The sequence below is a fragment of the Macaca nemestrina genome, chromosome 11 (assembly GCF_043159975.1).
Source record: "Macaca nemestrina isolate mMacNem1 chromosome 11, mMacNem.hap1, whole genome shotgun sequence".
NCBI classification, from domain to species: Eukaryota; Metazoa; Chordata; class Mammalia; order Primates; family Cercopithecidae; genus Macaca; species Macaca nemestrina.
This window is the reverse complement of record NC_092135.1, coordinates 94,850,102-94,873,329: the sequence shown is the minus strand read 5'-3', so window position 1 is coordinate 94,873,329 and position 23,228 is coordinate 94,850,102. Positions and strand designations below refer to the sequence as shown.

The following is a 23,228-nucleotide window of genomic DNA, read 5'->3' as shown; positions in this document are numbered from 1 at the left end:
TTTACCCAGGAGTGGTGGTATCAGCTGAGAGGTACCAAGGCTCCAGCCGTGTGTTCTTGTTAGCTTAGTGAATGTGTCAGGACAAATACTGGATCTCTAGGATGTTGACTTGGCCCAGAAGCTAATACTGAAGTGAATGTTGAGCTGATAGAGCAGTGCTGCTAAGAATTCAAAGGGAGGCCTAATAATGATTGTGGGCCTGTTTCCAACTCCAGTGTGGGTTTAGAGCTTCTCAGATACCTTCTTCTTCTTTTTTTTTTTTTTTTTTTGAGACGGAATTTTGCTCTTGTCACCCAGGCTAGAATGCAATGGCATGATCTCGGCTCACTGCAACCTCTGCCTCCTGGGTTCAAGCGATTCTCCTGCCTCAGGCTCCCCAGTAGCTGGGATTACAGGCACCCACCACCATGCCCAGCTAATTTTTTGTGTTATTAGTAGAGATCGTGTTTCACCATGTTGGCCAGGCTGGTCTCAAACTCTTGGCCTCAAGTGATCCACCTGCCTCAGCCTCCCAAAGTGCTGGGATTACAAGTGTGAGCCACTGTGCCTGGCCAATACCTTCTTAAAGCAAACCCCAAATAGTGGCTTCAGTGATGTAGCACTGAGCTGGTCATCACAATCATTCCTTTATTCCGCAAATTTACTACAGACTACCCAGTGCCCTCTGTTTGGTACTGAAGGAGTGCTCCAAGATGAGATTCAGTCTCTGCCTTTAAGGAATTTATAATGTAGTAGGGAGATAACATGCCCTCAGGTAATTATGAGCAAGAGAAGATATGATGAGAAGAGGCATAAAGCATTGCAAACTGTAAGAAGCAAGTGTTGACCTGTTTTTTGCTTGGGAATAAGAAATGGAGATCGATTTTGAGCAGAGACTTGGAAGATTGATGTAGTTGAGTTGAGGAGGGATAGAGATAATTTGAGAGAGAGTGTTCCAGATAGAACAGCATGAGCAAAAAGGGGTGGGAATTCTGGATAGGAAAACCTCTAGGTAACTTGTCAGCTTGCCATGTGACAGCTAACCAAGGGGAGCTTATCACACAGCATTCATAATTTGGGTGACATCACTTGAATGCATTTAGATTGTAGCAGAATATCCTAAGCTGTGCTAGGAAACCTTTTACTCAACCCAGACTTCCCTTCTTCCCAGCACACAGGGCTCCTGAAGTAAGGTCCCAGTGTATTCTGTCTCTGGTTTTGAAAAATACGATTTCTAAGGTGTAATTTCAAGAATATCACATCAATCTATTTTAATAAGCTTCTCTATTCACTATTAAAATCTTTTATTTTTTTCATAATTTCTTTTTTTTTTTTTTTTTTTTAAGACAGAGTCTCGCTCTGTCGCCTGGGCTGGAGTGCAGTGGCCGGATCTCCGCTCACTGCAAGCTCCGCCTCCCGGGTTCACGCCATTCTCCTGCCTCAGCCTCCCGAGTAGCTGGGACTACAGGCGCCCGCCACCTTGCCCGGCTAGTTTTTTGTATTTTTTAGTAGAGATGGGGTTTCACCGTGTTAGCCAGGATGGTCTTGATCTCCTGACCTCGTGATCTGCCCGTCTCGGCCTCCCAAAGTGCTGGGATTACAGGCTTGAGCCACCGTGCCCGGCTTTTTTTATAATTTCTAATAGTGGTGAAAGATGTGACAAATTTTCAGAATAGCAATTGATTGTCTCGAATAGAGTATAATTTTATGAACATGCCAAGTATGGTGGCTCGGCCTGTAATCCCAGCTCCATGGGAGACTGAGGTGTAGGATTCCTTGAGCCCAGGAGTTTGAGATCAGCCTGAGCAACCTAGTGAGAGCCTGTCTGTAAAAAACTTTTTTATTTTTAATTGTATGACAGAAAGGAGCCAGAAATGAGCTGAAATGTGATTTGACCAAGGAAGAGGACTCATCTACTCGCTGATTTTGAGCCCAGGGAGCTTGGGCCTCTCCAGGCTCTGCAGGCCACTAATAATTCTAGGGGCCATATGATCAGACCTGAGCATTAAAAACAGTAATCTGGTCACAGAACACCAAAGGCAGGAAACATAAAGGAAAATAATCGTATATATGACTTCCAAAAAAGTCTTAAATATTTATATAACAAAACAACAACAACAAAACCTCTAACATGAAATTCAAATAAGAACAACTTAGGGAAAATTTTCTTCAATATACATGATAAGCAAATAGTTAATATGCTTGATATATAAAGAGCTCATACAAATCAATAAGAAAAAGTGATCACTACTAGAAAACATGGAGCAAAAGTCAGATCACAAGCGAGAATAAAAAGTACATTAAGCTTATGAAAAACTAGTATTACTGGTAATTAGAAAAATACAAACTAATACAAAAACGTACATTTGTGTTAAAGAATGGCAAATATCAAAATGGCTAATAATACCTAGTATTATTCAATGAAAAAATAAAAATGCAATAAAGAAATATCTCATTTTTTAATGCTAAAATGTTATGGTTATGTGTGTAGATGATGCAAAGAGAGAGAAAAATCTCTGGAGTATGTACCAATATGCTAGCAACAATTATCACTGCAGAGAGACAAAATTATGATTTAGGTCGTCCCTTCCTTCCTTCCTTCCTTCCTTCCTTCCTTCCTTCCTTCCTTCCTTCCTTCCTTCCTTCCTCTTTTTTTTTTTTTTTTTGAGATGGAATTTTGCTCTTGTCATCCAGGCTGGAGTACAATGGCAGGATCTCAGCTCACTGCAACTTCTGCCTCCTGAGTTCAAGTGATTCTCCTGCCTCAGCCTCCCGAGAAGCTGGGATTACAGGCACCTGCCACCATGCCCAGCTAATTTTTGTATTTTTTGTAGAGAGGGGGTTTCGCCATGCTGGCCGGGCTGGTCTCTAACTCCTGAGCTCAAGCAATCCACCCACCTCAGCCTCCCAAAGTGCTGGGATTAGAGGTGTGAGCCACCATGCCTGGCCTTTAGGTTTTTTTTCCTGTATTTGCTTTTGTCTTCTGATTGTGAAACAATGATAATTTTAAAAAATTATTTTTATTGTTATTATCATTATTTTTTTGTTGAGACAGGGTCTGGCTCTGCTGCCAGAGGTGGGATCTCGACTCACAGCAACCTCTGCCTCCCAGGCTCAAGCCATCCTCTGGCCTCAGCCTCCCGAGTAGCTGGGATTACAGGTGTACACAACCACACCCTGCTAATTTTTGTATTTTTTGTAGAGACGGGGTTTCGCCATGTTACCCAGGCTGGCCACCAACTCCCGAGCTCAAGTGATCTGCCTGCCTCAGCCTCCCAAAGTGCTGGGATTACAGGCATGAGCCACTGTACCTGGCAGAGCATGTCATTTTTATATCCAGAAAAACGAGAAAGCTATTTTCACTTTTGGAAAAAAGAAAACCCAGGTGTAGCAGACTTAGAGAGAGCTGATTAGCAGATAACTAGAAATCAATAAAACTGGCATTGGTAAGAGATAATAAGGGAACAGGGGAACGGGGAGGAGCTGACTGAAGGGAGAGGCTTTGGAGAAAGACAATCAGCAAGACTTGGCGGGACATGAACTGGAGGAGTTGAAGACTAATGTAAGGATTGCAATGTGGCAAAGAGGCCAGGCGCAATGGCTCATGCCTGTAATCCCAGCACTTTGGGAGGCCGAGGTGGGTGGATCACCTGAGGTCAGGAGTTCAAGACCAGCCTGACCAACATGGTAGAACCCTGTCTCCACTAAAAATACAAAAATTGGCCAGGCGTGGTGTCTGACACCTGTAATCCTAGCACTTTGGGAGGTACAGGCAGGCAGATCACGAGGTCAGGAATTTGAGACCAGCCTGACCAACTTCGTGAAAGCCAGTCTCCACTAAAAATACAAAAATTAGCTGGGTGTGGTGGCACGCACCTGTAATCCCAGCTACACAGGAGGCTGAGGCAGGAAAATTGCTTGAACCTGAGAGGCGTTGGTTGCAGTGAGTTGAGATCCTGCCACTGCACTCCAGTCTGGGCAACAGAGCAAGACTCTGTCAAAAAAATAAAATAAAATAGGAAGGAAGAAAGAAAGAAAGAAATCCAGTGAAGAAAGGTGGTACAGCAGAGTAGTTTTCAGTTCTGGGGCCAGACTGCCTAAATTCCAATCCTAGCCTTGACTTTTAGTATCTATATAATCATAAACAAGCTCTCTGTGTGTCTCAGTTTATCTGTGAAATTAGGGAAACAATAGTATCTTCTCCATGGAACTGCTGTGAACATTAAACAGCTTTATCACACATAAACCATGTAGAATAATATCTGCCACATGATAAGCACTAGAAAAATAGATGTTATCATTAATGTTCCTTAAGAAGGATGTCAGGAGGAAGAGTAGGCTTAGGGAGTTAAACCAATACATTTAGTTTTTGAGAAGCCGATTTTTAGGTTTTGGTATAGCCAGTCTGAGAAGTTCGATAGTGTAAAATGTGGTGTTCTAGCATGAGAAACTGGTAGAGAACAGAAGAAAAAATGTAGGTTGCTTCATTCACGTAAAGGTGATTGTTGAAACCAGGAGAAAGGGACGAGACCGCCCAAGGAGAGAGTATGTAATGGCACGAGTACAGAAAGTGAGACAGCCCTTTACTCTTAGGATCAGGAGGAGGAGAAAGAGCCAGAGAAACGGATGAAAAAAGGAGTTAGAGGAGACAGGAAGGAGTGTCATGTTTTCATGAAGGTGGAAAGCAGACAGAAAAGAATGGGGCATCAAAGAGACCAAGAAACTGTCGTCCGAGGTTGGGAAGGAGTCTTTGTGTGGGGCTGAAGTCGCTGAGCATGGTGTTGAGGGGGCAGGAAGCACACGGGTGGCCAAACTGTCAATGTTCCCAAAACTGTAGACATCTGTCTTGCCATCCTGGTGTCTGAAGGACATCCTGTGAATCCTTCAAAGGGAGGGAAATTATTGGAACTTAAGGCACTCTCTTTACCAACCTCCACTTAATTAATTCACAGGGTTGTCTGATGCGCTTCATTCCATCTGTAAAACATGCCACCGATGCTCTTGGTGCGCCCAAGACCTGAGGCTAGAAGGCTACTCTCTGGCACAGCTGCCTACTGCTTCCAGTTAACTGACCAGTGGTCAGTTCAGATTGGAGAAGGGACTTCAACTGCTGTGATACATTGGTTTTTACAGCCCCTTCTTCCCTTCCACAAATGGAGCTGAAAAGCATAATTCCTTAGTTTTAATATTTATTTTTTGCCTGTGGACTGCTAATCATAACTCAAATATAAGAAATGCCATTTTAAAACTCTGAGATTTGGGTTCATTATGATTGAATCTGTGTAAATAGGATTTTGAATCAAATCTAGCCTTCATTCTCAGTCTCCCTTCATCTATTCTGTTTGTATCCTCCAATTTCCTAATTCTCTTTGAACCCTCCTTAGTTATTCCAGATCCACTCTGGATGCATGGATCATCTAACATTTCCATAGAGCCATCCTGTCTGACTCTGGAGGTAGCTGTCTAATTAAAGTTGTTATCTCCCTGTACCACATTGCTCCTTGGATTTTGAAAGTGTTTGTAGATTGCAAGACAATTTGTATTTGTTTAGATTTTCCAAAGGTTGAGGGAAATAGCATATTGAAATGCAGCCAGTACCTACCCACATGTTCACTTTGTTTTCCTCTATTCTCACAAAACAGTAAAAGTTATGTCTTCATGAGCAATTAAAAGATGGATGGGAAGAGGAGGAGGGATGTGTGTTCAGCCTGCATTTCACAGTTCCTCATTTTACTTAGATTGATTGACTCTGGCTCTGTTTTTTGACTTCATAATAGAGTTTAATTGTGATAAAATAAAGATATATTTTACTGATACAATAATCCACTGATGGTTTACTTGTAATTTGTAAATAGGTAGAACATGAGAAAGTATAAAATATTTTTTCTTCCCCATTAGAGACCACATTGTAATTTCTGTAGCATCTCAAGGCTCTTTTAGTAAGCTTTCAAAGTAAGCGTTAAAGAAGGCACTAGACATAGAGCTGTGCTGGATACGACTTAGAAAGACAGACTCAGAAATTGCCATTGCCAGGTTGTCTACCTCCTGGTCACTGACATTTAGCCTGTGCATGGTCTCAGTTCTTTTCTATCTGTGGGCTCTTAGATCATTTAGCTCTAAGAGATGGGAGTTGAAACATGTCTGCTTGAAGTGGATCAGTTCCCTTCTCTGTATGTACCAGGACCAAATTATGGAATAGGTTGTGTTGGAGAAGTTGAAGGTGAAAACTGGAATAGGCAAGAGTAGGCAGTGATAGGGACAGAGTACTTAGAACTTTGGAGAAGTGGGGAAAAGGAGAGGAATGAGTGAGCCAAGCACATTCCGTCTCTCTTGCCCATAGAACCATACGAAACAAAACAAAATAAATTGGACTATGTATGGCTTTTTCACACCAGTATTTTAGATGGCTCTTCCATTGAATTAGGAAGACTTATTGGGTTTCTCACCTTATTTGACCCCACCCCTAACCCCAGGTTGGACTTAGTGTTATCCCATAGAGGCTTTATTGCTCTGTAGTAGGGCCACTGAGCTGCGTGACCCCAGGGGTGTACCATGCCACAAAGAACATTATGCTTTCAATACCCTGGGGAGTAACAATGTCTGTAAATTTAGGGAAGGTATATGGGATATTGGAAGATGAGGAAAGAAGGCATTAGGAATAAAGGAAAAAAAGAACAGATTTCTGAGGAGACTGGTGGTCAAGAAAATATAAACACTCCTTTTAGTTCAAAGATTAATCTTCCTTAGGCAATGCTGAGTTCTGCCATGAAAGAGTACTAATATCTGTCATAAAATATTTTAATCCTCAGTACTTTTCCTTTATGACTTGATTATGCCTAACTCAATAGAAGCGCTTCTTGCTTAATTAAATGGATTATCAAAATAACAAAAATTTCAAAGCCCTAAATTCTATGGGAAAATGTAGCTAGAAAATTGGAGGGAGACTAGAAATTAAGAAAAAGATTTTCATAAAAGCTTTGAATAGATGGAAGAATTACACATATTCTCTCTTTTGAGAATGCAAGGAATGTTTTATCTTTGTGTGCAGTTCTAGGAATAGTAGCAACAGCCAGGACCCCTGCATGATAAATTTCAATTTCTCAGATCATGAAACTCAGTAGGGTTCCCTAGTCTCAATTTTAATATTCTGAGTTCTAACTTTTAAGGGCTAAATAAAAAGTATTACCCTTTTGAGTTTCATTGGTTTTCAATAGCTTTTTGAAATAATGAGCTCCCTTTACACGCATATCATATGAACAAAGCTGCCCCAAAATGGCTGCCATGATACTCTTAATGCTTCCTGTCCCAATTTCCCCACCTTATCTACCTGTTTCCCTATGTGAAGAAAAAAATATCAGCTGTAGCCTGGACTCTGGCTATAAATGAATCCAGGCAAAGATATGCGAATATGGATGCAAAGCAATTGTCACCACTGATCATATGGCTGTTCTTTGCATTTTACCTAACTTTGGTCATCTCCATTTGCTTGTCCCTTTACCAAAGGCACAAACACTCTCAGAGAAAAGAAGGTTGTGGTGTTTGCTATCCCTGAAATGGGACTGGCTTTGCCCACCACACACTTCAGAGATCACTTCTGCTTTGTCTCTCTGCCTGCAACTTAGATAGCTACCACCAAGTTGGTGGTTACCCCTTGGTAAAGCCTTTAAGCTCCTTTCTAGGCATGGAAAATTGCTTAGCTAAATAGTGTGAAGATATTTTATAAATGCTGAAGTAGTTATAGCTTTAGATATATTTAATTAATAATTACTTATGGTTTCATATTAAGAGGAAGCACTGGAGCAAAATTTAAAGAAATAGCTCCACCTAGGGACAAGTTAATGCCAACTCCACAATTTCTGCCTTCTCTCTCCTTAGTTATTTATCTTGAAGTGTCATCACTTTTTAATTGGAAGCAGGTGTTTTAAATCCTTATTCCAAAGTAGTTCCCAGGTGTTTCAGTCCTTAGAACTGTGTGCAGTCCTGACAACTAAGGCCTAGCTCTGGAATCAGATAACTTTTAGGAGCTCTCCTTCCCGGTGTGTCTCATGGTCAGCGATGGTGTTGTATCTTATTCTCTTGACTGCTCCTGTTTTTCCTCTAAAAGTATTATCAAGCTTCAACTTTCCTTTCTCAGTCTGTTCTGATTCAGGTTATACTCATATAAGATGGAGAGAAGATCCTATTATTTCTTTTCTTCCCACATCTACCTGAGAACATTGAATTACAATGATATATGCTTTTTTTTTTTTCAATTAAGATGAACTTACTGTTCTAATTAAATTTTTTTTCTTGGCACAGACTATGTGTAATCCCTTTTTTATTTCTAAGAAATAGACTTATAGAATATAATAAAATTCTTGTGTTAAAACCTTGGTTTTATAACCTATTTTAGCCCACAGTCCAAAGCAGGGGCTAAAAATGGGACCCTCTTACCCCAATTGTAGTTCAGGGTTAAGGTACAGAGGTACAGAATTCATATTTCTTTTTCTTTTTCTTTTTTCTTTTTTTTTTTTTTTTTGGAGTCTCGCTCTGTCACCCAGGCTGGAGTGCAGTGGTGCAATCTCGGCTCATTGCAAGCTCCGCCTCCTGGGTTCATGCCATTCTCCTGCCTCAGCCTCCCTAGTAGCTGGGGCTATAGATGCCCACCACCACACCTGGCTAATTTTTTGTATTTTTAGTAGAGACGGGGTTTCACCATGTTAGCCAGGATGGTCTCTATCTCCTGACCTCATGATCCTCCCGCCTCGGCCCTCCAAAGTGCTGGGATTACAGGCGTGAGCCACCGTGCCTGGCCCAGAATTCATATTTCTAGCAAGAATCCTGGGTGATTCAGATGTAGGCAGTCCTCAGTCCACTCTAAGAAATACTTACCTAAATTATTATTTGTTTTCCAAGATGGAGTTTTTAAAACAGTCATTTTAAAGTACAGATATTTGGATTTCATCACAAAATGAACATGCATTTTTTAAAACCTCGTATTTTAACCTCAAACTTAGAGAAATGTTTCCTCTGAGACTTAGAAAAATAAGTGTTACATAGATTTTTTTGATAACAATACTTGGATGAAAATACATTCTCTCTATTGGAGATACTTTTATTCTAAAATAACAGTAATATTTTCTTTTGGGCCTATTTTCAGAATAAATTCTGTAAATTACTATTTCTTAGTTACATATGTGGTACCTTGGTATTTAGTATAATGATGATTGGTATATAGATGTTGTACATTTTCTGTGTTTTGGCTTAATCTCTGTCAGGAACTTTCATAATTTCTATCATGAATAGTAAGAAATACATGAATTCAGCACACATTCCCAGCTGATCATTCAAAAGGCAATTTCCTAAAAAGTTGCATGCCTTAGTCCTGTAACTTCTAATGAGTTGAGTGAAGTGAGAGATTCTCTTTTGGAACAATGAAAAATTATGGTTTTGTTTTTGTTTTTCTGTTTTTTTCTTTATTTACTTTCTTTTTCTTTTTTCTTTTTTTAACTTTTTTTCTTTTTTATTTTATTTTATTTTATTTTAAAAGTGATTTTTTTTAAAAATGGAATTGTAATGCAGGGAATAGTGGAGGGTTCCAGATCAGGTTGTTTTTCTTTTCTTTTTTTTTTTTTTTGAGACAGAATCTCACTCTGTCACCCAGGCTGGAGTGCAGTGGCACAGTCTTGGCTCACTGCAACCTCTGCCTCCTGGGTTCAAGCAATTCTCCCACCTCAGCCTCCCCAGTAGCTGGGATTACAGGCATGCGCCACCATGCCTGGCTAATTTTTGTATTTTTGGTAGAGATGGCATTTCACCATGTTGGCCAAGCTGTTCTTGAACTCCTATATAAAATGATCCGCCTGCCTCAGCCTCCCAAAGTGCTGGGGTTACAGGTGTGAGCTACCGTGCCCCGCCTCAGGTCAGTTTTAAGAGTTGCAGTGATTCAGAGCCATTTGGTCAGCTTCAGCTTAAAGCAGACCATGCAAGTGAACACATTTGTCTTTTTTGTGTACTATAAACAAAGGTTGAAAAAAGCATCTTGAAGGAAACTTCCTTCTCCAGTAGATCACAGGAGAGGAATAAAGGTTTCGGATGACTGTTTTTCTAAGCTTTTAAAAAATGTGATGTTATGCAATAACTTGACAGGTCATGTGCATTTTATCTTTTCCTTTCAAAATTATCTTTGCCTCTTTTAATTGTTGATTATACTTTTATTTTATTTTATCTTTTTTAGAAGAATGTCATTCTATCACCCAGGCTAGAGTGCAGTGGTAAAATCCTAGCTCACTGCAGCCTCATGTTGATCATACTAAATAAATAAATAAATAAATAAATAAATAAATAAATAAATGTTTTCAGAGCATTATTAGCAGTGTCCATAGGGGTGTTTCAGATTGGTGTCACTGGCTCATGAGCACCTCCATTGTTTTTCTCTCCCTCTTTTTTTTTTTTTTTTAGAGTAAAGATGGCAAAAGTCCCCTGCACATGACAGCTGTCCATGGAAGGTTCACACGGTCACAGACCCTCATTCAGAATGGTAAGAGAGATGCTTCAGTAGTGTCATTATTTCAATAGCTTCTTGTTGTGAATTTGGCTATCAGTTACCTGCATATGAAAGTCAATGCCCTGTTTTGGAGTTTTAGTAAGCATGCAATTACACAATTCTTTGATGTACTTTGCTAAAAACTGTTCATCAGACATGTCATCAACATCCACCTTAATAGTAAAAACATAAAGCCATAGTATCACAGTCAATTTGGAGTCAGGCACAGAGCATGAGCTTGGAAATTGGAAATGATATATTTATATAGACTCAAGATCCTGTGCTTCTCACTCTGAAACTAATAAAGGTAAGTAGCATTCATTTTCTAGCAACAAATCTGAAATATTTTTAAATTTTAGAGTTCACTATAGTTTCCTAAGTTAAAACTTATTAAGCTAGTTGGGCAAAAGTAGGAAAAATGAGATAACTCAGAGGAAAAGCAGGTAAGGATGTGATATAAAGGATCATAAAATCACAGGCTTAGACGGGGCATGGTGGCTCATGCCTGTAATCCCATGCACTTTGGGAGACCGAGGTGGGCAGATCACCTGAGGTCAGGAGTTCAAGACCAGCCTGACCAACATGGTAAAACCCTGTCTTTACTAAAAATACAAAAATCCCAGCTACTCAGGAGGCTGAGGCAGGAGAATCGCTTGAACTCGGGAGGAGGAGGTTGTAGTGAGCCGAGATTGTGCCATTGCACTCTAGCCTGGATGACAGTGTGAGACTTTGTCTTAAAAAAAAAAAAATCACAGGTTTGACAGAGACCTGGGAGAGTCACATAATATAGTAATATAGTAATTTTCCGGGCTCACAGCGAAAGGTATACTTGAACCATCAGGTTGTCACTGAAGTCAAAGTACTAGGGAGTATCAGTTTGCATCTGGTTCATGTTAATAACATGGGGTCATGGCCAGCAGCATCTGTGAGTGGGTTGACTTTGACAACACAACTTCTATTAGCAAATCTTAGAGATGATTTAAAAAAAACAAAAACCGGGTTTAGTTCAGATTTTAAGCTGACATTCCAGGTCAATCCAGCAGTTCCTATTTTTAGTTGACCCAAACTTCTACTTCTCAAAATTCTGATATTAGTCAATTTCCTTGGACCTGTATTTTTCTCGTCTATAAGACTTTCGGATCACATACACTTGAATTACTAGTGGCACTGAGTTATGTCTTAGGCACGCAATACTTAAAACAAAGAAGTCATTTGACATTTGGATGGAAGACCAGCCAGTGGAATTATGCTTAGGAAGCAAAATATCTGCAGCAAAGCAAGGGAAATGTGTAAGCATTCTAGTGAAGCTGTAGGGGAAAAGAAATCCTAACAAATTTCCAGTGAGCCAAGGAAGGTAAAACAGAAATTAACTGTGCAATACCCACTATTCCTAATTTGAAATATGTGCTATGCCTTTGACATTCATTTTGTTGAAAAGGCCACTGTGTTTTATTTTGCTGAATGTAAATAAAGGAGGCTGGGGGGAGTGACCCTAGTCTCTTTTGAGCACGTCTCTTATGCCACTGTATCTCTCAACTGTTTTTCGGAAATAATGTCCACCCCCCTTTAAAAACAAACAAAACTTTTAGAAACAAACAAAACTTAAACAGGTTGGTTCCCTTTTAGAGCAACTTCAAGCTCCAGAGACAAGGTTGGAGGGAAAACAACTTATCTCCTTCTAAGCACTGCCTTCCCCGCAGGTTCATCCCTGTGTGTCAGGCTGTGCTGGTCATCTCCATGACGCATCTCCCCTCTGTCCTGCTGGCATGCTTACAACAGTCCCAGGGGACTGCTGGCAGCTTTGACCTCTCCAAGAGCCATGTGGGCTGGAAGACTTCCATGTCCTCCCTTGCTAGACTTTTTTTTTTTTTTTTTTTTTTTTTTTTTTTTTTTTTTTTTTTTAAGACACTGTCTCACTCTGTTGCTCAGGCTGGAGTGAAATGGGATGATCTTGGCTCACTGCAACATCTGCCTCTTGGGTTCAAGCGATTCTTGTGCCTCAGCCTCCTGAGTAGCTGGGACTACAGCTGCACCACCATGCCCAGCTAATTGTTGTACTTTTAGTAGAGATGGGGTTTCACCAAATTGGCCAGGCTGGTCTCGAACTCCTGACCTCAAGTGATCTGCCCACCTTGGCCTCCCAAAATGCTGGGATAACAGGTGTGAGCCACCACACCCTGCCGTTGCTAGACTTTTGAGCTGGGGGAGACCTAAAAGAGACCCTGTCTCTTATCCTCTGTGTTCAGGGGATCTTTGTTTCAGAACCTCCCTCATTCTTGGTTGTCCTGGCATCTTGCTTATGGATTGGGTGGGGTCCAGTGGCCTGAATTGGTAAGGATATAGTGGCTATAATATATAGCCTATTATATATAATGATAAAGCTAAGTGATAATGATAAAGCCAAGTGTTCACAGTGTGCCAGGCACTTGGCTAAACACCCCTTATAAAGCCTTTCAACCACCCTATGAGAAAGAGGTACTATTATTATCTCCATTTCAAAGATGAGGAAACTGAGGCAGAGAGGTTGTCACTTGTGTCTGGATAAATGGCCAGTATGTTGTGGAATAGGGATCTGAACACAAGCAGTCTGACATCAGAGACTGAACTCTCAACCACCACTCTTATAAACATGACCTCCATAAACCAATGGTGTTTTAAAAAAAATTCCTTTTAAAATTGAATTCTGTTTACTCTGAGAGTCACTTATATTTGAAATAGAGTTTTCCCTGTAAAAGGATGCTTTGGTATTCTCTTCTCTCAACTGACAGTTTTTTTGCATTCATAACACATGTGAGAACTGTGAATTCTTCCATTTGACATTTTTTTAAATGCCCTTGGGGAGAAGAAAAGGAAGTTCTTTTTTTACCTCCTGTTCGTTGGCTTCCTTCTGGGAAGAATCCTGGGCTGTTGCCGAGACCCTCCCTCTCCAGAAGCTCATGCCCCTAGGGCCTGGTGTCAGTCCCCCCAGAGTGGGACATCACCCACAGGAGCCGCTCTGTCCTCCAGGACCACATGGGCACAGCATTTGGCTCCCCGAACCGACTAAACGTGCTACTGAGGAATGTTTTTTGTATTTATTTGTTTTGTTAAATTGCATTGGTGTTTGGACTTTGAATAGCTTTCTCTGCTTCGCTGACTGCTCTCCAGTCAGGATTACTAGTTTTCATAACTTTGTTTTTCCAGAATCATCCAGCTTTGGTAAGATAATAATGAAAAAAACAAAAAAAACCCCACTCTATTTTAGTTAGTAAGCAAAGACTAACTCTGCTATCCAATCACATTGTTTGTTGTCTGAAGCTGTGTTGTCACAGCGAGAGAGGGAAAGGAACTGAGTGAAGACACCATGTGGTGTCCGGAGGCATTTGACCTCACCATTGGCCCTAGGCACCCCCCTCAGATGTGGTCCAGCAGGTTACACAAGTTCAAAAATGATGTTTTCTTCACAGAAGCTTTAAAAATAAATAGAGTTTGAAAAGGAAGAGTCAAGTTCTAGGTTAGGATGAGTCAGTGTGAGATTTTTGACCCTTTGGCTCACAATACTTCCAAGGCAACTTAATAAGCTGACCATTCTTGTTTGTGCAGTGAAAAACTAATTTCAGATGAATGCTTGGAGAATGCTAATTAATTATCCTTTCTGACGTTCTCTGCATACATCTAAACTGGCAAATATTTATTTTCCTCACTGGTTGTCAATGATCAATCACCAATATTTAACTTGCAACCTTCAAATGACAAACAGTAAAGATATTTCATTTGCATTTCAAGCAAGTTTTAAAAATTTTCAAATGAAAATGAAAAGGTTTGTAGAGTGATTGTAAGATAGAAATGCAGTTATGTAGAGGTGCTGTTTAAATATAAAACATGTTTTCAGATAACAAATAGAGAGTCTCTCTTTTATTTTTCCACTAAGTTATGATGTTCTCCTTATATATATATGTGTGTGTGTGTGTGTGTGTATATATATGTGTGTGTGTATATATATATATATATTTTTTAGACGGAATCTCGCTCTGTTGCCCAGGCTGGAGTGCATCTCAGCTCACTGCAAACTCTGCCTCCCGGGTTCACTCCAGTCTCCTGCCTCAGCCTCCCAAGTAGCTGGGACTACAGGTGCCTGCCACCACGCCCGGCTAATTTTTTGTGTTTTTTAGTAGAAACGGGGTTTCACCATGTTAGCCAGGATGGTCTCGATCTCCTGACCTCATGATCTGCCTGCCTCAGCCTCCCAAAATGCTGGGATTACAGGCATAAGCCACCACGCCTGGCCTCCTGAAATATTTTAAATGATAACAAAAGCATATATGGACAATAATTATCTTTCTTTCTTTGAGATGAAATCTTGCGTGTAGCTCAGGCTGGAGTGCAGTGGCACGATCTCAGCTCACTGGTATCTCTGCCTCCCGGGTTGAAGAAATTCTCCTGCCTCAACCTTTCAAGTAGCTGGGACTACAATCGCTTGCCACCACACCTGGCTAATTTTTGTATTTTTAGTAGAGATGGGGTTTCGCCATATTGTCCAGGCTGTTCTTGAACTCTTAGCCTCAGGTGATCTGTCCACCTTGGCCTCCCAAAGTGCTGGGATTACAGGTGTGAGCCACTGTGCCTGGCCAGTTAACTATATTTTTACAGTTTTAAACTGACTTGTAAAATGAAAGCAACGACTACAAGAAAAAACTTTTATCAGCTCACACCCTCTATTCCACCCTTCCTGATAGTTTTCACTCTTCCCTTTCTCCACCCAATTTTTGGCATATTTGAGACTGGTAAACCTGGAGGCTCTAACACTTTTTAAGAATGGTTTGGTGACTCTTGGCTGGGAAGGATGTGGATTGATAGAGTGTTTGTCCAGATCTCTGCAGTCTGGGGATCTGTCCCATATCTCCCTGGATCAGTTCGACAGTTGGGGCTTTTAGGCAGACCACCATGGGCAGCTCTGATACGGATACGTGCACATTGAATTGCTCTGAGGTATCTATGGGAACGAGGTGGCTGCCTGTCTCCAAAGCTACCATCAAGTCATAAAATGAATGGATCTCAACTGGACACTTCTAATTCAGGCCATAGTTAACTGTCTGTTGAGTCCCTAGATGATCACAATAACTAGCTTTCTTTTATTATTTTTCCTGATTATAAGAGTAGTACATGCTCACTGTAAACTAAAATTAAGTCATGAAAGAGATTCCCTGTGGTCCCCACCAATGTGTCTCCTCAGCCCTATCCCAAGAATTTTTATTGGCAGCTTGGTGACACTTCTGGATTTTTCTATGTATTTAAGAATATATGTAAAGATATTTAATTATTACTTTACAAAAGTGATCATACTTTATTATTTGGACAATTCATTTTAAAAATAAGGCCAGATGCGATGGCTCACACTTGTAATCCCAGCACTTTGGGAGACTGAGGCAGGCAGATCGCTTGAGGCCAGCATTCAAGAGCAGCCTGACTAACATGGCGAAACCCCATCTCCACTAAAAATACAAAAATTAGCTGAACGTGATGGCATGCGCTTGTAATCCCAGCTACTCGGGAGGATGAGGCAGGAGAATCACTTGAACTAGGGAGGCAGAGGTTGCAGTGAGCCAAGATCGTGCCACTGAACTCCAGCCTGGGCAGCAAGAGCGAGAGTCTGGCTCAAAAAAAAACAAAAAACAAAAAACAAAAAAACCCCAAAATAACAACAACAAAAAACCCCACTGTAACACAGAAACAAAGATTTGAAGAAAGATCAGTATTTCTATTCAAGTTCCCATTTATAGTTCTCTGTCCCAGGCAGTTAAAAAGGGATTCCCTTTTTGTAAACAGCTATTAAGTTACAAACCCCTAAATGGGTAAACTTATCCGCAGCAAATTGATTTTCAAACAAAATTCTACACACAGAAGTCTTGATAATAGAGGGACGCATCCAAAATCCTGTGTGTACTAATTGGAGTTTTTGAAACAATTGTCCCCTTTACAAAGCACACACATTTTGGTAATCATTTCACTTTGTAGCAAATATTCTTATACTCTAGCCCTGCGTTTTGCCAGTACACCTGGCTAGAAAAAAGCATTGTTTGCTGAAAACAAATGTTGGGGAGTTATTAGTTATAATGGCCAATAGTAGGATTCATTGGAATGAAGGACCATATAGATGTGATGAGGACCTTATGGACGGTCTTATTACAAGGAACAGTGTCCTGGCCTGGAAGGTGATGCTCTTTCCCCGGATCTGAGAAGACTCTCAATGGCTTCTTTTTGGCACAGTGCTCGAGTATACTGCTGATGGGAATGCTAATGGGCACAGCCTTTCTCAAAAGCTTGTTGCCAGTATGTATCAAGGGTCTCCATACTTTTAGTCCAGTAGTCCTACTTTTAAAAATGTTGCTGGCTGGGCGTGGTGGCTCACGCCTATAATTGCAGCACTTTGGGAGGCTGAGGCAGGTAGATCACTTGCGTTTGGGAGTTCGAAACTAGCCTGGCCAACATGGCAAACCCACGTCTGTACTAAAAATACAAAACTTAGCTGGGCATGGTGGCAGGCACCTGTAATCCCAGCTACTCGGGAGGCTGAGGCAGGAAAATCATTTGAACCTGGGTAGGGGAGGTTGCAGTGAGCCAAGACTGCATCACTGCACTTTAGCCTGGCAGACAAAGCGAGTCTTCATCTCAGGGGAAAAAAAAGGTTACTAAAGGAAATCATCTGAAATGTAAAGACTATTTGTAAATATGTTCATTCTTGTGTTTTTCTTAATAGCAAAGATTTGGATATGGCCTCAATGCCTATTAATTGGGGACTTGCTAAGTAAATTCTCTAGATACTGATATTATGTAGTCATTTACAATTATATTAATGAAAAAAATTAATGACATGGAAAGGTTTGTAATGTAACATTAAAGGAGAACATAGAATTAAAAAACTCTTTCTACACCAGGAACTCAACCGTGGGAAAATTCTACACACACATACACACATACACACAACTGGAAGGAAATATTCCAAAATACTAGTACTGACTATCTTGGATAATCAGTGAATTTATAGATGACTTCTGGTTTCTTCTTTATATTTCTATTTTACTGCATCTTCTAAATTTTCTACAATAAGAAAATACTTTCTCAATCAGAAATAAGGTGCTTAAAACAAATGTATCACCTCTTTCTAGATTGATTGAAGCCATTCATGTATTTCTATTTCTCAGGGTTTTATATTACTTATCCTAGCATATATAGATGTGTGTATATGGTTTAGATGTCAGTATTGTGTGTATGTTTATGGACATACACACAAACTTAGAAAAATGAGCAAAAGTCATGAAAAATAGTTTACAGAAAAAGATAAACAAATGGTCCTTCTGTAATTATGAAAAGATGTTCAACTTCCCTCATATAAGAGAACTTCCCTTATAATAAGAGAAATGCAAATGAAAGCTGCAGAGAGATTCCAGCTCTCACCCATTAGACAGCAGATATTCAAAAGCTTGATGAGGCTATAAGGAAAAGTGCTTCTCATACTGTGCTGGTTAGAGTGCAAAATTGCACAGTGCCTACAGAGAGAAATCTGGCAAAATCTAACAAAACCACATATTAATTTTCCCTTTGACCTAAATATCTCCCTTCTGAAACTTTACCTTGAAGATACATCTAACAAATATGAAGCAACATACGTATGAGATTATTCACTGCAGCATTCCAGATAATAGCAAAATGTTATTTACAACCTAAATGCTTATCCATAGGACATGAATGTACTAAACTAGTACGACTATGCAATGGAAAACAATAAAACTGTACAAAAATCAGGAAGATCTCCAATAAGTCATCTTTAGAAGTGAGTTATAGGATATACTGTTAAGTAGGGGGGAAATTCCTTTTTTTTTTTTTTTTTTTTGCAAAGAGAAGCACAGAAGCATAAACTAAAACTAATGAAAATGATTACTATAGGATGTGTATGAGGGTGAAGAGGAAGGGATAAGAATGAGTAAGCCTTTTCAAAAATATTTTAACTTTTGAAATGTAAGTATTTTACATATTATTAAAATATGTAATAATATTTTATTATTAAAATAAAACCCAGTGAAAAAATTTGAAAGCAAACAGAATCAAATGAACCTAATTTATATTGATAATATAAGCACACAGTAAAAAATTCAGATAAATTTTGAACAAAGTACTCCCTACATATGCTAAAAATTATTGTGGAAAAGTCTGTTGGGAAATCAGATATCTGCACAGTCTCAAAGTATCACCCCACAGATTGCTGGTTAATTACAAAGGGGAAAAGATATTTTTGCAGTAAGTGTACTGGCAGACACCACCTTAACCAATTAAAAAAAAAAAAGCCTTGTTTTTAATTGTGGTAAAATATATATAACATAAAATTTATCATTTTAACGATTTTTAAGTGTACAGTTCAGTGGTATCCAGTGCATTCCCACTGTTGTACAACCATCACCGCCATCCATTTTCAGAACTCTTTCTTTTCCCAAACTGAAAGTTGGTACCCATTGCAAGTAGTCAAACTTTGCATCGCCTGGTAATGGAGTTACTGTGTGTGTGCTAAGAAAATGCAGTGGGAAGCACGCATCTGCTCTGGGCATTATTGCCAAAATGTTTAGCCTGAATCTAATAATGAAAAAACCAAAAGACAACTCCAGAATGCAGAGCGTCTGACACAACTCGTGGTTTGGCCTCCAATAATATCAACGACATGAGAAACTTAAAAAAAAAAAAAAAAAAAGCCAGGAGGATTGTCTTGGATTAACGGAAACAAAGAGACGTGACAACTGAGTGCTATCAGGGTATTTTATTGGATCCTGGATTAAAACAAGATAACTGTTATAAAGCACATTTTGGGGACAGTCTGAGAAATTGGAATATGCACTAATATTACATAAAATTATTTTATGAATGTTAAATTTCTTGGGTAAAATGATGGAATTGTGGTTATGTGCAAAAATGTCTTCGTTCTTAGGAAAAACATACTTAGTGGTAAAATGTTATGTTATCTAACTTCTTAAATGGTTCCTCAGATAAATGAATGATGAATAGACCATTGTACATATACACACACACACAAAGGGAAGAGGAAAAAAGAAATTTAGTGAAATAAAAACTGGGGGAAGAGAAGGCAAAATAAAACATAATGACAATATTATTAAAAGAAGTATGGATGATTATTGTCATAGTTTTTATAAATATAGGCATTTTCAGTCTATTGTATATGCTTTTACTCATTTTAGTCATAATATTAAAATATTATAAGCTAGATCATCAAATTACATGAAATCATTTCCTGAACTCTCCATCCCCTTTGGTTCTTATGTTATAGATCTTTAATTCAGGAGGGACAATTAAAATTAAACATGTCTTCAGAATTACACTTTATGGGATTTGAATACATTGTTCATTCAGAGCAGGTGTTTAGTTGTGAGATTTGGATCCTTAACTAAGACAATATGGAAAGATTTCTCAAAAGCATTTCTTTTTCTTTTTCTTTTCTTTTCTTTTTTTTTTTTTTTTTTTTTTTTTTTTTGATGGAGTCTCACTTTGTCACCCAGGCTGGAGTGCAGTGGCGCAATCTTGGCTCACTGCAACCTCCGCCTCCCAGGCCCAAGGGATTCTGCTGCCTCAGCCTCCTGAGTAGCTGGAATTCCAGGCATGCACCACCACGCCCAGCTAATTTTTGTATTTTTGGTAGAGACAGGGTTTCACCATGTTGGTCAGGCTGGTCTGAAACTCCTGACCTCGTGATCCACCCACCTCAGCCTCCCAAAGTGCTGGGATTACAGGTGTGAGCCACCAAGCCCAGCCTCAAAAGCATTTCTAATAGACTTCTGTCTACGCAGATCTACTACTACTACTACTGCTTCAGAGGGTGACTTGTCCCCTTTAAAAGCATTCTTGTACTTCAAAGCAAAGATGTACAACGGGAATAGGAAAGAAATCAACATTTGGTTGATACAAGAGACTAACTGAGAACGTAGCACCTGAATCAACCTGAATCCTTGCGTTATCCTGTATTAAAATATCTTTTTCAGGAGGTGAAATTGACTGTGTGGATAAGGATGGCAACACTCCTCTCCATGTGGCTGCAAGATACGGTCATGAGCTTTTGATTAACACCTTAATAACCAGCGGAGCTGACACAGCCAAGTAGGTTACCGCAAAAATACGGTGGAATAATTGCCTCAAGTGGGAATACTGCTGAAAAGATTCTTCCATGCAGTAGATAGTTCCTATTTATCCAGCTTAAGGTGGATCTGTACCATTATACTAAATACAAATTACATTTTAAATAAATTAAGTGCCTTTTAATGACAGAGGCAAAGAAGAACCAATTTTATTTTTTAGCTTCATCCAAATGAGGTCTATTTCAGTGGTTTTGATTAAGGAAACTTGAAGTTTATTCCCAACTTTTCTTTCTAATATTCTTCTGTCCTTCCCAATGCTTAATATTAAACAGGAAAAGTAAAACATAACTGAGCCAATTCAAAATTTATTCACAGTGCTTACTCAGCTTTTCTGTTATAGAGTACAATTGAGTCAATCTGCTATGTAGGGAAGGGGGAACCTGACTTCATTTTGAACTTCAATTCCACAAAAATACATTAAGCATCTATGCTGGGTGCTATGGGAGATTTCAGAAGATGTAAGTTATCTAGTTTCAAGGAGCTCATAATTTTGTTCAGGGCCCAAGACCCACTTAAGTCAAAGAACTGTGCAACATCATATATCATAAAGTTCTAAATGAAGCAGACTTAAGTGGCAAATGTTTGGTGTAGACAATCTGTGTCACAGAATATAGACAGGGAGGAGAGAGCTCAAAGGTGGCCAGTGTTTTCTGAAAAGGCTTCAAGGAGAAGATGAATTTTAGCTAGGCTTTAGGGGCTGAGAATTATCTGAGTACAGCTAAGGGTGGCAGCCATCCCAAGCAGGGAGGAAAGCGGGAACAAAAGAGGCAAAGACTCCACACCAGGGAAGAGCTTGGCCTGACAGAGTAGAGAATGTGGTGATGCTATGCGCCACCCAGGGGCAGGACCCAGGGTGGTTGGGAGCCCAGGCTTTGGTGGGTGCTCCCTTGAGGCCAATCCAAGCTGCTTCCCTTATGAGCAGTGTGACTTTAAGCCCCTTGCCTCATTGGAAAAATTGTAGTAATACTAAGACTTATCTATAGGTTTGTTATGAAGATTAAATGACTTAATTACTAGTAAAGCTCTTTGGTATCTGGTAAGATCTATATGAGTTCTACAAATACATCTGCTAAGGTTATTAAAAAGATAACCCATGTTAAAAGCTCTTTGAACAGTGCCTGGCACATAGTCAGCTATCAATATATGTTAGCTATTATTTTATTATTTAATAATAGGTAGTAGAACTAAATTAAAGAGGGCCTTCAATCCCTGAATAAAGAGTTTAGCCTTGATCACAGAGACTGTGTATAACAGTAACTGAATTTTTAGAAGAAAAACCATATGAGGGCAGTGTATCTTAGGAATTTTGTTTTATTTGTCAGTTTTGTGCAACACAGTTGAAAGTCTTATACGAGAATGAGCTAAAATTGAAATGGTCTGGGGAAAATGTAGTGGGATCATGAAATCAGATTCACAGAGGGCCAGGTATTCTGGACTTAAAATGAATTTTGTGAAGCACTCTGGTAGATTGGCAGGATATAATGGTTTATCTTCATCAGTCCAATATTAAGTTGAACTGGGTTCCAAACACCTCCCAGTCTAGCAATAGAGATAAGAACAAACACAAATGACTGTGTATTGTGAAGTTTGTTAAGATGGATGTTTGTCCCAGGCTGTGGGAACAGAGTGAGAGAGAGAGACACTAATTTTCTGGATCCCTGAGAAGAGACAATGTTGTAACAAAAGGAAGGATATGTAGGAGTTTGCTAGATGGACAGAATCATGGGGTAGAAAGAGAAATGGGAGCAAGGAAGAATATCCCAAGAAGAGGGAACAGTCGTTATAAAGACATAAACATGTGAACATGTTAAAAGCACATTTCTAAAGCTGGGTCATTGGATGTTTGGTGGGTGGAGTGGAAAGAAATGAGGTGGAAAGGCTGGAAGAGCCACATCTCAAAGGACTTTGCAAGTCCTGCTAAGGAATTAGATTCCATTCTGAGTCATTCGGAAGCTGTTAAAGAATTATAAGTGGGTGTAGAACAGGTTGTGTCTAATGATCCCATTTGTGTGTAAGAAAGATCCCTCTGATAGCAGTCCAGACATACTGGAGGCGGTCCAGACGTATTGGAGGCAGTCCAGGCTAGAAACGCTTGGCAGCCTCTTGCAGATGTCCAGGGAAGAAAAGATGAGGTCTTGGGCTAAAGATGAGGCTGAGGGATGACAGAATAGGAGAATGCTGACAAATAGTATTAGCAGTGGGATGTCTTTTTACAGAAGAGAGGGGAATCTGCTGTGAGCCAAAAGAACTTTTTAGTTGGGATGTTGTAAGTTAAAATAAGCCTCTCAGTTTTGTGGAAAGAGCTCTACACTAAGATTCAGGATGCTCTTACCAGGTTCTGGAGTTCCCAACCAGATTGTGGATGTCCAAAGCTAGAGACTGCAATAAATGCTCAGTGTTAATTAAGCAGAAAAAAAATTTAGGCACCAACTGATTTTACCTGTAATGTGTTAATATTTTCAGTGGTATTTTTTTCAGCTTTGGGTTACTTGGGAAATTTTAGCCAAACAATTACGAATGTCTGATTTTCTTCTAGACTTGAATCCATTTTA

At 39.6% G+C, this 23,228-nt stretch overlaps 1 protein-coding gene across 6 annotated transcripts in view; it reads left to right on the top strand.

The window, feature by feature from the left end:
* Nucleotides 1-23,228, top strand: part of LOC105468161 (ankyrin repeat domain 44) — a 325,806-nt gene that overhangs the window by 190,753 nt on the left and 111,825 nt on the right. For all 6 annotated transcript variants that reach the window (XM_071073123.1, XM_011718206.3, XM_011718203.3 and 3 more), the window contains exons 9-10: nucleotides 10,420-10,498; nucleotides 20,524-20,638. In XM_071073123.1, the coding sequence (XP_070929224.1) occupies nucleotides 10,420-10,498; nucleotides 20,524-20,638 (194 nt within the window). The remainder of the gene's footprint in view (nucleotides 1-10,419; nucleotides 10,499-20,523; nucleotides 20,639-23,228) is intronic.